The sequence below is a fragment of the Stigmatopora argus genome, chromosome 11 (genome assembly GCF_051989625.1).
Source record: "Stigmatopora argus isolate UIUO_Sarg chromosome 11, RoL_Sarg_1.0, whole genome shotgun sequence".
NCBI classification, from domain to species: Eukaryota; Metazoa; Chordata; class Actinopteri; order Syngnathiformes; family Syngnathidae; genus Stigmatopora; species Stigmatopora argus.
Window position 1 is genome coordinate 14,383,776 of NC_135397.1, and position 15,493 is coordinate 14,399,268.

The 15,493-nt window shown below is 42.0% G+C and overlaps 1 protein-coding gene across 1 annotated transcript in view; it reads left to right on the forward strand.

Annotated features, from left to right (window-relative positions):
• wdpcp (WD repeat containing planar cell polarity effector) overlaps positions 1-15,493 on the forward strand; it is a 76,638-nt gene that overhangs the window by 41,841 nt on the left and 19,304 nt on the right. Inside the window, exons 11-14 of the mRNA XM_077613036.1 lie at positions 3,851-4,451; positions 8,771-8,959; positions 9,041-9,164; positions 10,957-11,020. Coding sequence (XP_077469162.1) covers positions 3,851-4,451; positions 8,771-8,959; positions 9,041-9,164; positions 10,957-11,020 — 978 coding nt within the window. The remainder of the gene's footprint in view (positions 1-3,850; positions 4,452-8,770; positions 8,960-9,040; positions 9,165-10,956; positions 11,021-15,493) is intronic.

The following is a 15,493-nucleotide window of genomic DNA, read 5'->3' on the forward strand; positions in this document are numbered from 1 at the left end:
CACAGGTGCATTGCCCCACCCCTATGGCCCAATCAGCTCCCGAAAAGACAAAGAATTTGACAGTCAGGGAAAATGTATTATTTAAATTACATTTTAAAATATTTTATTATTCTTGTGTAATCTTTCAGTTGTAATTTTCCATTGTAATCAAAAACTAAGCGCTGAGAAAAGTTGAACTGTGAACATTTTAATTATGTAACTATCATTGATTTACCAGACCAGGCTGCTTTCGTCGAAGACCACATATTTCATAAAATATTACAAAGAAAAAGAGAAAAATTGGACATTTTTGGATAAAATAATGTTCCGAAACAATTAATCAATTATCAAAATTGTTGCCTATATATAATTTATTAGTTGCTGTTAGCTGGTTGATATTGGCAGCCTGCATTGATATTATAATCTATAAATCTCGTCTGCCAATCCGAGAACGTGTTCCTTAAGTAGCAGCCAGAACAAAAAGGGTCGAGATGTAACAAACTGCATGGCTTTAGTCTTGAAAAAAAAATTGTAATCAAATTTTCTCTCTGGGATTTTTCATAAAATCGTCACTTGTAGTGATAGATATTTTGATTGCTAGTTCAAATAACTTCTATTATCATCTAGAGCAGGGGTGTCAGACTCGGGTTGGTTCGCGGGCCGCTTTAACGCCAACTTGATTTTACGTGGGCCGGACCATTTTAGATATAAAATATAGATTTTTTTAAATAAATGGATTAAAAGAACTGGATTAAAAGCCCTGAATATTCAGTTTTTTATAGATCTAAAACAATGTTTATTTTAGCTTTTTTTATATATATTTTTTAAAATTTTACAAAATTATTTTTGATTTTATTTAAAAACACAAAAAAAATGATTAAAAAATTACAATTATTGATTTAAAAGGGGGGAAATCAGGAAATTTAATATACATCTATACTCTTCATTTGAATTTGATCCTAAAATAAAAAGTTGGCACTTATGATTTACTTTCCCGGGCCACACAAAATGATGCGGTGGGCCAGATTTGGCCCCCGGGCCGCCACTTTGACACATGTGATCTAGAGAATAAAATGTTCCCCCATACAAAAATAATTTCTCTAAAATCCATCATCTTATTTTACAAATTCTTGATGCAATGTACCAGACTTTACAATCCAACGTGCCTTAGCATTTTGACAGTGTCAATTTTTGAAATATGTTGTCACTTCGTTGTTTATATATTATAATACTGTGACACAAAACATCCCGTCATTTTTCTGCTTATTGTTTCTTTTCATAAAAACATGGGGGTTAAGGGTATGTGCAGTATTTTACTGAAATATATTCACAGGAAACGTAGTTTAAGGCTTGATTAACTGGTGAATTTACCTAAATTGCAAGTTGTACTTATTTTGTGAAAAATAAATCCTGTTATGAACATGCTGATTTAGCCTAAAAACGCTATTCATACCTGTTAGTAACTGATTGGTTCTGGTAGATGTCCAACACATATTGACTGTGATGGCAAGCAGTGAACATTTGAATTGGACGTCTCACACCGTCATTGGCAACCAATGAACTAATGTTGTTTTCTTGCAGTCTAATCCTAATTCACCTTCGTAAAAACCTCCCAGCCCCCTCTGCGGGCCCTTCGCTTCCCTTCCCCGCCCATCCCATCATCCCCGGACTCTCCTCCGAGTGCCTCCATCTCCACAGCCCGTCTCTCTTCGTCTTTCTCTGCTCCGTGAGCTGGAAAATTGGCTTCAAAAGGCCACTGCTGTGAACAAGGGCCAGCCACACAGTTGGGCCCGTCCGCTTTATCTTTCACGCCGCGGAGGGGTGCAGGGGGCTGAGGGGGGATTGCCAGCCGGCAAGAGAGGAAGAGAGAGGGAGAATGGGAAGAATAGTTTGGAGCAGTCACTGAAACCAATAAGCGGGAGAAAGCTACTTAGCGGGGGCCGCGCTGTCCTGTCTGTTTCTGGTCGTATGCCGTCGTCTTTGCATCTCTTTCTCCGTTTTCCTCGCTACTCTGTCCTCGAGCTTCCTTGCACTTTCAGGTGCTCACCGCTGATCTCGGCCATTCTTAAAGCCAGGCAAAACCTGAAGCCACGTTTGGAATAGAAGCACGCTAGAAACCTTCATACACAACCTTGTTTTACAACCTTAACCGTAGATTCAAATACTCATTTGAAACCCAAATGCCTCGTTTGAAAATCTTTCATACCTTTTAATATCTAACTTTAAAAGCCTAATTTAGAAAGCCTAATATACAATCATAACCCTGGCCAATCATAACTGAAAAAAACATCTTAAATACACACGTTACCTTGGAACCATAACAGTGGCATCAAACCCTAATTTGCTCTCATTTAATCCCCTAAAATAGGCTCAAAACCTTAAAGTGAAACTCTGAAAGTGTCTTCAAAAATATGATCCCCAATATTTGTAATATAAGCTCATTGGAAATCAAACCCTTACCTTCAAACCATTAAAATAAAGATTTCAAACCTTAACTTTTGTTTGAAATGCTAACCAGGTTTTATAACCCACACTTTTAATTTAATTCAGATTTAAATCTTATGAAACCTTTCCACCGAGAGAACGTTTATTTGAAACTCTAAAATTCACTTAAAACATTACCTTCAAATCCTACCAAAATCCTACCAAAACCATAAATCTCTCCAAAATCCCTTACTTGAAATCTTTAAAGGTCATGTAAGGTCAAAATAAAATGAATAAGTTATAAAGACATACTCACAACCATGGTAATAAGGATTTAAAAACAGCTTGTCCTAGGATTACATAACATACATAGATAACAGTCTTGAAATCATAATACTTACACTAATTGGCCTCATTATAAAGAACACAATTATAAGGAGTATCTAGGACGAGATAAAAGAATATCCCGCAACGCTCACTTCCTGGTTTTCCACCTTCAGCTGCCTCTCTCAACCGACAATGCCTTCAATGACATCGCAAATTCAAGAAAACTCAACGAGCAAGAAGGAACGGTGAATATCTACCTCCTCAGTATTTTTGTAAAGCATCCCAGTCGTTTCACCCTCCACCCCCCAGTTTCCCACCGTCACCCCCCAGGGAGCAGCAGGAGCCTGCTCCAGGGGGATTACTGGGAGCAGAAAAATAAGAAGAAAAAGCTTTCAGGAGGACAGTCGACGTGCTGCAGACCATGCGCAGGCAAAATTGAACCCCTTCCTCCCCCTAAGTCCCTTTTTGACAGTGCGTGCCAAAAAAAAACCGTGGCGCCCAGCAGCTTTTATGCGAGGCAAGTCGTCTTTCTGTCCACACAGCAGAATGAAATAGTATGATTTAACAAAGCCGCCATGCTCAGCACACGTTGTGCTAAACACCCCTCTAAAAAGACGCTTCACGAAAGCTGCACTGAGCGACTGCGCAACTGTACGTCTGCTTATGATCCAGGTTTCTCATTTTCAATTGTCACTGCTTTTAAATCGGGTCATGTTGACCGAACCACATTGTTTGCAAGTGTCATGGATCCCCTCGACAATACTTGATGAAGACGTATGTTTATTGCTTGTGCTCGGGGTGAAGCTGCACTTTTTTAAACTTGAATTGAAAATCAAGTCCTCAACATTGGCATCCTTGATTCACACTCTAATATGCACGAGCATGACGATTTTCTCCATCTCAAAGAAGTTTAAAAGTTCCTCATTTAGGCTTGAAACACGAATGGCAAACCTTAGGGGAGCGAAATTCTTAATTCAATTCTGGTACTTGGATTTCAGGCTAGGGTTATTACTTCAAGCTATGATTTGTAGTCAATATTGTTAGTTGGCAAATAAGGATTTGAAGACCAAGTTATGGTTCAAACCAATCCAAACGATGTCATCCTTTACCCTGTGTTCAGGTTTTGAGTTCCATGCAGACAGAAGGCAATTTCCTGGTTTGCACCTTCAGCCATTTCCAACCATACCAGCTGCTGACGGTGGAAGCGCCCGCTGGACCCCAAAACTCCAGAGGAGCGTCATGGGCTAAAGCCTGCGTGTACGATTACGCCAAAGGGCGCCTGCAGCGTACATCCGCCATCCGCATCACGCTGCCGTCCGCTCCCATTTGCTGTGTGCACCACCCTGGTGAAACCATGCTCCTCTTGAGACTTGCCGACTCCTCTCTTGTACTCTACGACCACCGTCGAGGGGTCACCCTGCGAGCCTCCTGTCCCGCGCCAACCCTTCTCCTAGCCTGGCATCCGTCTGGAGCCTTTGTAGCAGTGGCGGGGCCCTCCGAGCTGATTTTCCTGGATGTGACCCTGGTGCCCATCAAGGTGGCGCCCCTGGCTGAGGAGGTGTCCCCTGCCGCCGTGCTCCAACTAGGTCAGCACCTGGTCTGCCCCGGATCCCTGCAGATAATTCAGTGGGCTGCGGGCCCTGATAGGGGCACCAATGAAGTGGACACCCTAATGCTGGCCTTCCACGGGGGACCGTTAGGGATCTTAAAGATACAACTCGGTATGTATGTAGTGTTGACGGTGTCCTAGTCATGGCTTAAATTTCATTTAAGATGTGTTTTTGGTTTGGGTCGCTGACTTTGTTTGCTTCACTGCCTCCTTTAGTTGATTTGTGGATGCCCACCAAGGTGAGCGAGTGTCTTGCTCTCGGAGGTCATTCAATAAGCGCCCCGGGTGGGCAAAACACCCCCGCCTTCCCCTTGCCACCTTTGCCTGCAGGTGATTGTGGGTTGCATTTTCCGATAAATCGTTTGCGGTGGCTGCGCTCTCCCTTGGGGAGGCCTGATAAAGTTTGCCAATCAAAGCGTGCTCACAACATACACGCGTGCATAGTGAGTTCAACTTGGCGTGTGGGAGAGAGAGACAGTGTAATACCATTTGCGTGTGTGTGTGTATAGATAGAATATGTTTTTTTATGGGTGTGGAAAAGGGGAGGGTGTCCTCTAACAATGGCGCCGCCTCGTCTGATGGTGTGCCAATGTTTTGATGAAGGAAGCACGTCTTTTCCACCATGATAATCCCCCCACCGCCACCAAACACATACGCACACAGCCATTTATTTGTTTGCGAGCACTTCTCTATGTTGACTCCTTTGACAAGATTCGCTACATGACAGAACGAAAAAAGACTTGGCCCAGCTCCATGTTGTGTTTTTTTTTAATTTTCTTCCCCCCATAAGAGGAAAGAAGCTCACTGGCGGAGACCCCTACAAACATCCCACAATACACCCACCCAGCCAGCCCCCTGCTTGCACACAGATATCTCATCTGGGCACACGTGGGTTTGTCTGTCTGTCTGGTCTGTCTGCCCCGTGCAGACTGTAGGGATGGAAAATGGGAAATTTGTCATCCAATTTTGTGGGTAAGCCACAATGAATTCACTAATTGACAACTATTTGATTATCAAAGTAATCACCAATCATTTTGATACTTTATGAATCGGTTATAGACATTGTAGGTGGACATTTTATTCATCTTTGGAATCATTTCATTTTTTCTTTTTTATTTAAGGTGGCGGTGTGATTATGACTGCAAATTTATAGGCCCTACAAGTACACGAACTAGCGACCAGTTCAGGGTTTAGTCTGCCTTTTACCCGAAATCAGCTGGCATAGGCTCCAGCACCTCGTGACCCTTACCTAGATAAGTTATTAAAAATGAATGGATAGTTTTGGTGAAAATCCAGATACGTATTTTAATGTCATTCATGAACTACTGTTATGCATAAAAGCTTATCGAGATATCATTTTGCTTAAAAGGGAGAGGTGTGAGAAACACTTTTCAAGTATTCCAAAGCTCAGGAAACTTCAAGAAAGTGTATTTATCAAGGCTTCCTCTGCCGTGACTTGTGGTTATGTGTCCAACTGCAAGATATCACTCCGCCAGCACCTCCGCTATTGGCCATAGTCAGAGTTTGACGCTCTGAAATAAAGAAGTTTCTATTTCTGGACTCGTGCCTCCATAGCAAATCCACTCATGCTTTGCCACTATGCCCGAAATGGTCATAAAAGCTCACTTCCACGGGTAACACTCCATCCCGCAAACACATTGAATGGGAAACCCATCAAATGTTTATGTGGCTGACTGTACATTGCTACCACTAGTGCAGTATTTCCCAACGTTTTTTGAGCCGCGGCAAACTTTTTGCATTGAAAAAATCTCAAGGGACAACACCTTCTGAAAACCTTTTCATTTAAAACTATGTCGCCTGTATTAACAAGTCATTTTAATCAAGGTTTTATCAGCAGTAATCACATAAAGCTCCAAAATTATTCCAAAATCTAATTTTTCACACTGACTTAATGTCACCAAAAGTTGATGTCTACGGACACTGAACAACTTCCAATTCGCGTGATGCAAAAATAAGTGATGTCATGTTTTTAATTGCATAATTTTATGACTTCTCTCCGATTACTTAAACCTAATATTACGCAAAAAAAATGTTGCGCTCACACAGACATGTCGGCAAAAGTTGATGCCCTGGAAACCAAACAACTTATGGTTCATGTTAGAGAAAAATAAGCAACAAAATGACTGTTTCACAATTTGAATCTTGTAATAGTATAATCTATAATTTAACGTTCATCAGATTTTGATTTTAACCTCGTAATGGTTCAATGTTAATCTCATTTTATTCATATTAATTTTTCTCTCAGAATATTACATTGTATGACTTCTTGCAATTTCGCACGGCACACCTGACCATTGCTCACGGCACACCAGTGTGCCGCGGCACAGTGGTTTGAAACACTGCACTAGTGTGAGAAGGCCTTCAATATGTTGCAAGGTCATTTTGATGACAAGTTAGAACCGCTTTTGTCTGATTTTTGAAGTTTTTGTTTCAGGCGGGTTTAGCGCTATATAAGTCTGTCGGTTTTCCAATTAAGCAAGGACCAATACCAATATGCTCAGAATCTGGCAATGCTGCAGTCCACTAACCAGGCATACTAACCGCTCCGATAACAAAAGGGTACGAATCCCCAGCTCTCCCCGGCTCAGCAGCAAATGAGCATTTTACAAAGGATAGTTTTGTGAATTTAAAGCAGAATCAACAGGGATTTGGGTGTCATTTTTGTCAGGTCTGTAATACAACTTCAGGAACAGGCACAGAAAGAGTGAGACCAATTTAAAGGAAATAGGTTTATTACCAGACTGCAGGATGGAGAGAGAGCTCTAACAGTTGTGAACCGCTCACAGTCTGTTGTCCTTGCAACTCTCTCCGAATGAACAGTGGGTGAGTCTTTATACAGGAAAACAGGGTATAGTATAGTTTCTATGACAACGACCAAACTTTGGGCAAAGTCTGACAACCAAACTTTGGGCAAAGTCTGATTAATCAGTGTGAAGTCTCCATGACAACGACCAAACTTTTGGCAAAGTCTGATTAATCAGTGTCAAGTCTCTATGACAACGACCAAACTTTGGACAAAGTCTGATTAATCAGTGTCAAGTTTCTATGACAACAATGTTTCTATACTTACAAAAACTGATACAATATGAACAAGGAATTGCCAAGCGACTTTGTCATCTTATTTTACAATCTTATCTTACAATTTTATGTGTGTTATTGAGAGAGTATCCCAAGTCTCTCTTGCCACAAAGGAAATTGGTCTATTAATTGCAAAACTAATGTGCCGGGTGCAGACACCAAAACTGATTTCAGTTACAGTAAGACACTGTTCTTAACACAGATGCGTGTATTGTAGGGGGGTTCCAATAATGACATAAAATATGTGAGAGAAGGAGACGTGGATGTTATGTTAATTTAAAATTATTATTTTGGGGGGGAGGGTAGCCCAAGCGGATAAGTGGTTAGCGCATCGGCCTCACAGTTCTGGGGTCGTGGGTTCCTGTAGTTAGATGGGATAGTCTCCAGCACCCCCATGATCCTTATGAGGATAAGTCATTCCGAAAATGGATGAATGGCTATTTATGGTATGTGCATTATTAGAAATAGAGTTTTCTGGTAGTCACAAGTAAGTAGGTCATCTCTGGGAGAAAAAAATCTTGAATAATATAAAAGAGAAAAAACGATCAGTTTTAATTACCCACCCAAAACATTAGCCAAAAAACAGCTGTCAGATTTAAAACAACTGTAATACCTGATTAATCGACTATCACAATCATCTTTTGTAGCAGTCGTATTTAAAACCCTATCCTGTGTTTGAAATGCTAAATGTGGCTTTAATTTGATGTTGTCTTGACTGAACCACAAACACGTGTGCACACACTGCAGCAGATGTATTTACACATATTAGCACATAGTGTAGGGGATTTGGAGAATGCTAATTGCTAGCTTGTCATTTTAATTGCCTCTTCTCTTCCCCGCACACACACAAACGCAAATAATCGCACGTACTCCTCCCTACAATAATTTGGTTCCCAAACGAATGCAGAACATTTCAAGGTTCATCCAATTTGAACAAACGTTAATTTGAACTTGTATGCAAGTGTGAATATGGGCACACCAACCCAAAATAAACCCCATAAAATCGTGTCATAGTGAATCATGAGCAACCTTGGCCATTCATCTCGTTTTCAGGCACGCACACCCACAAGCTGGGGGCCATGTTACCAGAGCTTATCGTTTCATTATTCAGTAGCCTTCTAATCTTCTCACACACATAACAAAACAAAAGATCAAGCACAGGTGCTCAAAACCTATTACAAATTCATTCATCTCGATGGTTGCCGTTGACTGTGATAGATGTCTGATCTATTTTTTCTGGGAAGGCTGGGTACAAATGATCTCTACCAGTATCAATTATGGAGAGGCCAGTAGTAATAAATGAGTAAAAAAAATACTTTCAATGTGTATCAGGGTTCCCGAGCAGGGATCGTCTGGGCCTCGTGCCTCTCCTGCAGCAGCGTCTGCGTCTTTGTCAAGTGCAGGAGGCCTTGGGCATTCTGGAGGCAATGGACTGGAGCAGCACACCTCAACAGTGCTGGCGAGGCCTGAGCGCCATCCTCAACCATCTACTAAAGTTGCCTCTGGACACACAAACCGAAGGTGAGTCTCTTCCATTAACCCCCATGCCACCACCATTAAAAAATAATTTTTAGAAAATATGTGTTTTGTGTATGCATGCAGAGCAAATTGAAGGGGCATTTGCAACCTTTTACACACCACTTGCACCGCATCCTGATAGCGTGATGGCTGACTACAATGAAGCGGTCCACAAATACATGAGACGGTTCTTTCACCATCTTGTCAGGTAAAGCCACTTGTTCGGGTGTGGAGTATAGAGGAAACACAATAAATTGTTGCTATGGTCTAGGACTTTTTTGCACCAAAGTGTGGGAGTAATGCTCACCTTATTATCATTTATCATACGTTTGCTACATTTAGTATAAGAGGGGACAACCACCCCGCTATTCCAATCCAGAGGCACTGTCCTCAATGTCCACGCCATCGATGTTGCAGAGGCATGACATCCCGAGCCTTTAGAATCTCCAGGTTCTGCTTCCTCATGGGAAGGCGTGTCAGTGTAGTTGAGGTCTTCGAAGTATTCAGCCCACCGATTCACAGCATCCCGAGTCGAAGTCAGCAGCGCCTATCCCCACTATACACTGTGGTGGACCAAAATTTCCTTGAAGCCACCCGCAAGTCGTTATCCATGGCGTCACCAAACTTCTCTCATTCCCGGGTTTTTGCCTTGGAGACCACCAGAGCCAAAAAGGCCCAATAGGACTCCATTTTCAGCCTGACGCCATCCCTTACCGCCGGTGTCCGTTTGGTGCTTACCCACAAACAAAAGTCAGGTCTGATCCTCCCACCGGACGGAAGCTACCCTCTCGTCTACTGGGGTGAACGCCAATGTACAGACACCAAGCCGGGGGACAATGAGTATGCCCACAGCTGCACGGCGCCTCTCACCATGAGCGACTCCAGAGTGGAACAGTATCCAACCCCCCTAAAGAAGAGTGGTACCAGAACTCAAGCTGTGCGTAGAGGTGAGCCCGACTACATTGAGCCGGAATTTCTCAAACTCATGCACTAGCTTAGGCTCTTTCCCAACTAGAGAGATGACATTCCGCTTCCCAAGAGCCAGTTTCTGCAGCCGGGGATCGGACCGCCAAGGATCCCTCCTTTAGCTGCCACCCAACTGTCGTCGCACGCGACCTCTTTGGCCCCTCTCACAGGTGGTGACCCCATGGGAAGGGGACCCATGTAGTCTCTCCGGGCTGTGCCCATCTGGGTCCCATGGGTGTAGGTCCGGCTACCAGGGGCTCGCCATCGTGCTCCTCCTGCAAGCCTGGAGTGGGGCCCCGGTGATCCACGTCCGGGCGAAGGAAAACGAGGTTTAATACTGTTGCTCATCCTAAGAGATCTTCTGAGTCATGCTTTGTCTGGTTCCTCACTTCGGACCAGTTTGCCATTGGTGACCCTACCAAAGGCACAAGGCCCAAGACAACATAGCTCCAAGGATAATTGGGACAAACAAACCATAACCATACAATTAGCCAAACAATAAAATTGTCATAAAATGTTCTATAGCTGTTGACACATAGTGTATGTATATCATTTTACAAGAGTAAATCACAACTCACTGCTGCAGGACTGATGAAGAACTACAGTATGAAAGCGATGCATCAGAAAATGACTCAATTTCGGAGCCTTTTCAAGTGGTGTCAACTGACGTATATTTCAAACACGGCCCACCTCTTTGCGCCATCCTTTCATGCCAGCATCTGTCGGCGGGCGTTTGGCTTAAACAGACGCCGTTGTTCCCGCCCGCCGGCGTGAGCATCTCTTCTCTTATCACCCACCTACATTCTTTCTCTCTGTGTCCACATCAAATGAAGGAGGACACACACCAACTGAGCATCTCTTCCCTTGTTTGTTCCATCGTTGGCTCTTGACTATAGTAATCAAGTTTATCTGTTTAAAAGCATGCTCTCTACATGTTTCAAAAGTTCCTTCAATGTCCTATATTTTGTGTAGACAATGTAAACATTTTTGGATTGATATTTTACTTTAAATTATATCCGTGTATGCCTTTTCAGACATGATCACTTGGAGAAGGCCTTCCTACTCGCTATGGAATTGCAAGACAAAGATCTTTTCATGGTGAGTCAAATCATTTTATCAAAGCTTTGAAAGTTCTTGATTTTTTTTCCATGTTAGAGTGATCGTGTATCAGAGTCAGATTAATTCCTCAAAAAGTGTTTACATATAAATTTTATGATTCTATAATCTACGGCAAAAAAGCACCAATAATTTTGTTCCTAAAAGGGTAGGGTGCTAAATTGGGGTGTAAAGGCGAGTGAATAGCAAAGTGAAGTTGGTCGTGGGTAAGGGAGGAGTTGGCAAATGTTTGGCAGCTGAGAAGACATACATACACGCGCATGTAAACACAACATTTAAACCTAAAATTATGTTATGTTTGGTGATATATCGATATAGCAACAATTGCCAGTGACGACTTTTCGTAATTTTCCTAAAATTTGCGAGGCAAGAAGCAGGAAGCTAAGAGGTGGTGTCATGCCAAGAGAGACAGAGGATAATGTCCCATTAACTGCTATGAAATAACATATTGATTCTGCTTGAAGTATACAAAAATAACCTCTGTAAATGCTCACTTGCTGCATAGATAGGAGAGTCAGAGATTCGTACCCTTTTGTTATCGGAACAGTTTGTATGCCCTATTAGTGGACTGTAACGTGGCCAAATTTTGAGAAGGGGGTGAGTTCAGAGGGGGACAGCGGAGGTGGCTCATTGCATTACAAGGGTGCCAAATTCAAGCATAGTTATAGCATGAGTTTGAAGTGTCCAAGATCACTGTATCACTTCACGAGCAGCTGTAACAGCTTGTTTATGTTAGGTGAGACTGTCGGCTCCACCCATAATAAAATCTTGATGAGCCTTTTAAGATAGATCCTGATGATTGTAAATAGAGACAGATATATATGTTCAAAGAAATAAATACATGAAATATAATTATCCCACATCCTACGATGTGAGTATTGAGCTGGGCATATTGTCATGCCGCGATACAAACGAGAAATCGTTTAGGCCCAAAGAAAACCAACAGACTGCAAGGAAATCTAACAGTCATGCGATTCACCAAAAGTACCTTGATGATCGACATATTGATCTCTTCAATCATATAGGATCAGGGAAAAGCATCACTTTCGCAAACAGAGCATACCAACTATTCCAATAAAATAGGTCTCCATTTGTGTGGCTCTCAATGAAGTCTTCCCACTGAAGTTGAGCACCGCCTTTTCCGGAAATTTGTTAATTATCACCAACCGATTTTGTGAATGGCAGCAGCTGCCCCCATAAAGAGATCCAATCCAGATCAATGACACAATGAGGTCAGTTAATGACACTTTTGGGCTATGTTCCCTCTCATTGGTCTCCTTGCTAGCACAAAATGGCCTACAATGAAGGTGCGCTGCCACCTGAGTTTCACATAAAGTGCTAGAGGGTCCTCTGGCATTGTGCAACCTCTCTTCTCTCTTGCCGTCCCATTCACACTGGCAGCCTCGTTACCCCCATTTGCATTTGACTTGTAACCCATTCAAGTGTCGGGGGAGCAGGTGTGACGGACGCCTTTTCAGTTCTTTTCTTTCACTCCACGCTGAAATGCTCCTCCATGCAGCGGACCCCATTCCTTCTTTTCATCCAGTGGGGCCTCCTTTTACTCAGAAATACTAATACGGAAAAAAAGTGGAGCTCCGGTCTGCGAACCTTGAAAGGGTAAAGTGATGGAGAATGTTTAGCTCAGTGGAGTTTTTTTTTGCAGAAGTAAAGAGTAAAAGGTGGTAGTCGATGTTATGGTATACAAGAATGTCTGAAATATCCAATATATTGAAATTTCTATTAAGTCATGGGAATAGATGTCCACACCATTTTTTCTGGGATCGCTCCCAGTCAAAAATGATTAGGTAATTTGTCCCCTTCAATGGTAGCCAATAAGTTGAGTTGGAAACTAAATTTTCTTTGTCATTCATGTGAAATATCCATTTTTAATTAAATTGAATGCCTTTATTGTCATTATACAAGTACAATGAGATTTAAAGCGTCACCATTAAGTACACACATAAATAAGTAGTCATAAAAATATTGATATAGAACAAAAATGAAGTGAGGTAAAAAAGAAAGTGACAAAAGTGGTTAGTAGCACGTTAGGTAGCTATGGAGTTTTCGTGCAAGTATCAAATTGCAAGGTAAAGATATGCAGTGCTAAGACTGAAGTAAAAGTCTGGGAGCATTCTTTATTGATATGCACCTAGCAGCGTTATGGCATTTTACATATGCAGTGACAATACTTATTTGAGTCTAGATTAGGTCCAGTTAGGTGCAAAACCCAAGTTGACTTTGATGACAACTACTCCGGAATTTCAGGAGTTTCTCCGGAAATGCAACGCAAACTCAGGGATTCAGGACAACCTCCATAAACTCCGGAAATCCCCCAAAAATTTCACTTAATTTCTTTAAGCAATCATTTTGGAAAAGTACCAAATTTCCAATTTAAATTCCTTTAAATTCACACCATCGCTACGGCTTCCGCCATCTTAATTCAACTGCACTGTAAACCGGAAGAATTTGGTAACACGAGTGCATTGTGAATCATCCGAGTTACAAGTTCTGACGAATGATTCGTCTTGTGCGACTTCAGCGTGTCAATCAATTCGGAATCGATTTCATAGGTAGCCTCTATCGCTTTAACGTTTTCGTTTTCTTTTTTTTCATCAGGGAAGTAAGTATTATTAAGGCTGACTAAACCACCAGTCTTTTGTTTTGAAACAAATCCTATCATTTCCGCAATTGGGATGAAACTTTTAAGAAATCCCGACACTCGTACAACTTTATTGCTTCTTATTCGACCAAATATCCCATGTTGACGCCGTCTCCAAAAGGACCAATATTTGCACATTGCACAACACGCAAGTGCAACTTCCTTGTGGCACACGGAGGAATTAGTGACTGTAAAATGCACATAGAAGGATCCAAACCCAAACGTATTTTCATTATGCTGTATTATTTCAATAGCTGGCAAATACACAATATTTCAATTAATGCAAAAACATGATAAAAACAGTTAGATTTAAATTGTCCTACGTTATTTTTTCTTTTACATTTTATATCGGTTTTGCGTGAATCGCATTCACTCCGGAAATGGGACAAGTCTACTCCTCAAATGAGGTCGACGGAGGTTGGCAGCTCTGCAGCTCTTGGGAAGAAACTGTCCCTGAATCTATCTGTTTTGCCTGGTTGAATAGGTGGAAGCCGGGATGTGTATTGTCTTTTATGATGATCTTTGCCCTTCATAGTTGTAAATGGTGGACAGGGGAGGTAAGGGGAAGCAGATGATTTTTTTTACCTGTGTTGATCACCCTCTGCACTCTTTTCCTGTGAGCTTCTGTGCAGCTTGAGTGCCACACTGACACAGCATAGGTCAGCATGCTCTCAATAGCTGGTTTGTAGAAGGTCACATGCAGGTTGGTAGGGAGTCATTTTTCTACTTGTATGGAGGTACAGTATGTTTTCTGACTCATGTGTAAACAAAACAAAATAAAATCCACTTTTGGGATAGCCTTTTAGGCCTCACATACGATACTCGTATCAGAAGTCTATGCTCCATATCAAAGCGAAAAAATCACAGCATTTCAGCTGTTAGCATTGTTTTTTTCCTCAGTGATCAAGCGAGCAGAAAAAGCCAACAGTGACATTTCACCCCGTGCTCTAATTAGGCTGTTATGTTGATTTAACCTGCCGCTTGGCCGACGCCGCTGGACTGGGCTTTTGAGGGGGGCTTAATGAGGACCTCCTTCCAAAAGCGCCCCATCCTCACTCAACTCTTTCCGACTTCTAACTTGCCTGCACAACTCAATAACGCATGGTCGACGGGCTAAAATGCACACACTCCACGTAGATGACACAGCGTGATACAACCACCCCACCCCTGGACCTGCCGCCACCTCCTCCCTGGGCACTATTGTTACCCTGCTAACAATGGTGCTCCTCTCCAAAATGAGAACGCTTTTGTCCAAGTGAAACACTTTAGTGTCAGCCCAAATTGAAGGGGAGGTGAAAGCAGAAAGGAAGGTCAGGAGTGTGTGAAGGTTGTTTGGGTAGAGGTCATTTTTGGGACGGGGGGTTACGAAGTGCCTTGCAGTTTTGAGGCACTCGTACATCTAGATGTTCTGACAGTGATTATTTAGTCTTTGATAATGACTTTGATGAAATAAACAATAAGATTATTTTTGAAGTTTTCCCCTGGGTTTCTTTTTCATTGGTTAGCACTTGACATACCTTAATTACATTCACTACTTAATTATAATTCAAAATGTTTTTGATAGCGCCATATAATGTCTTCACATTTGTTCCCCACCATTCTACATAGAGGGAGTGTTGGCAGTAAGCCTGTTACAATATGCAATTAGTGAAACAATCGCACGGTAAATGAAAATCAGGTTGGTAATTTTCTCAGCTGCGATGTATCACCCAATGCTTTTAAGCTTGGACTAGGCATACGTGCGTGATTACATCTGAAACTCCAGTTACTTTCACAGATGTTTATTCGTCATCAAC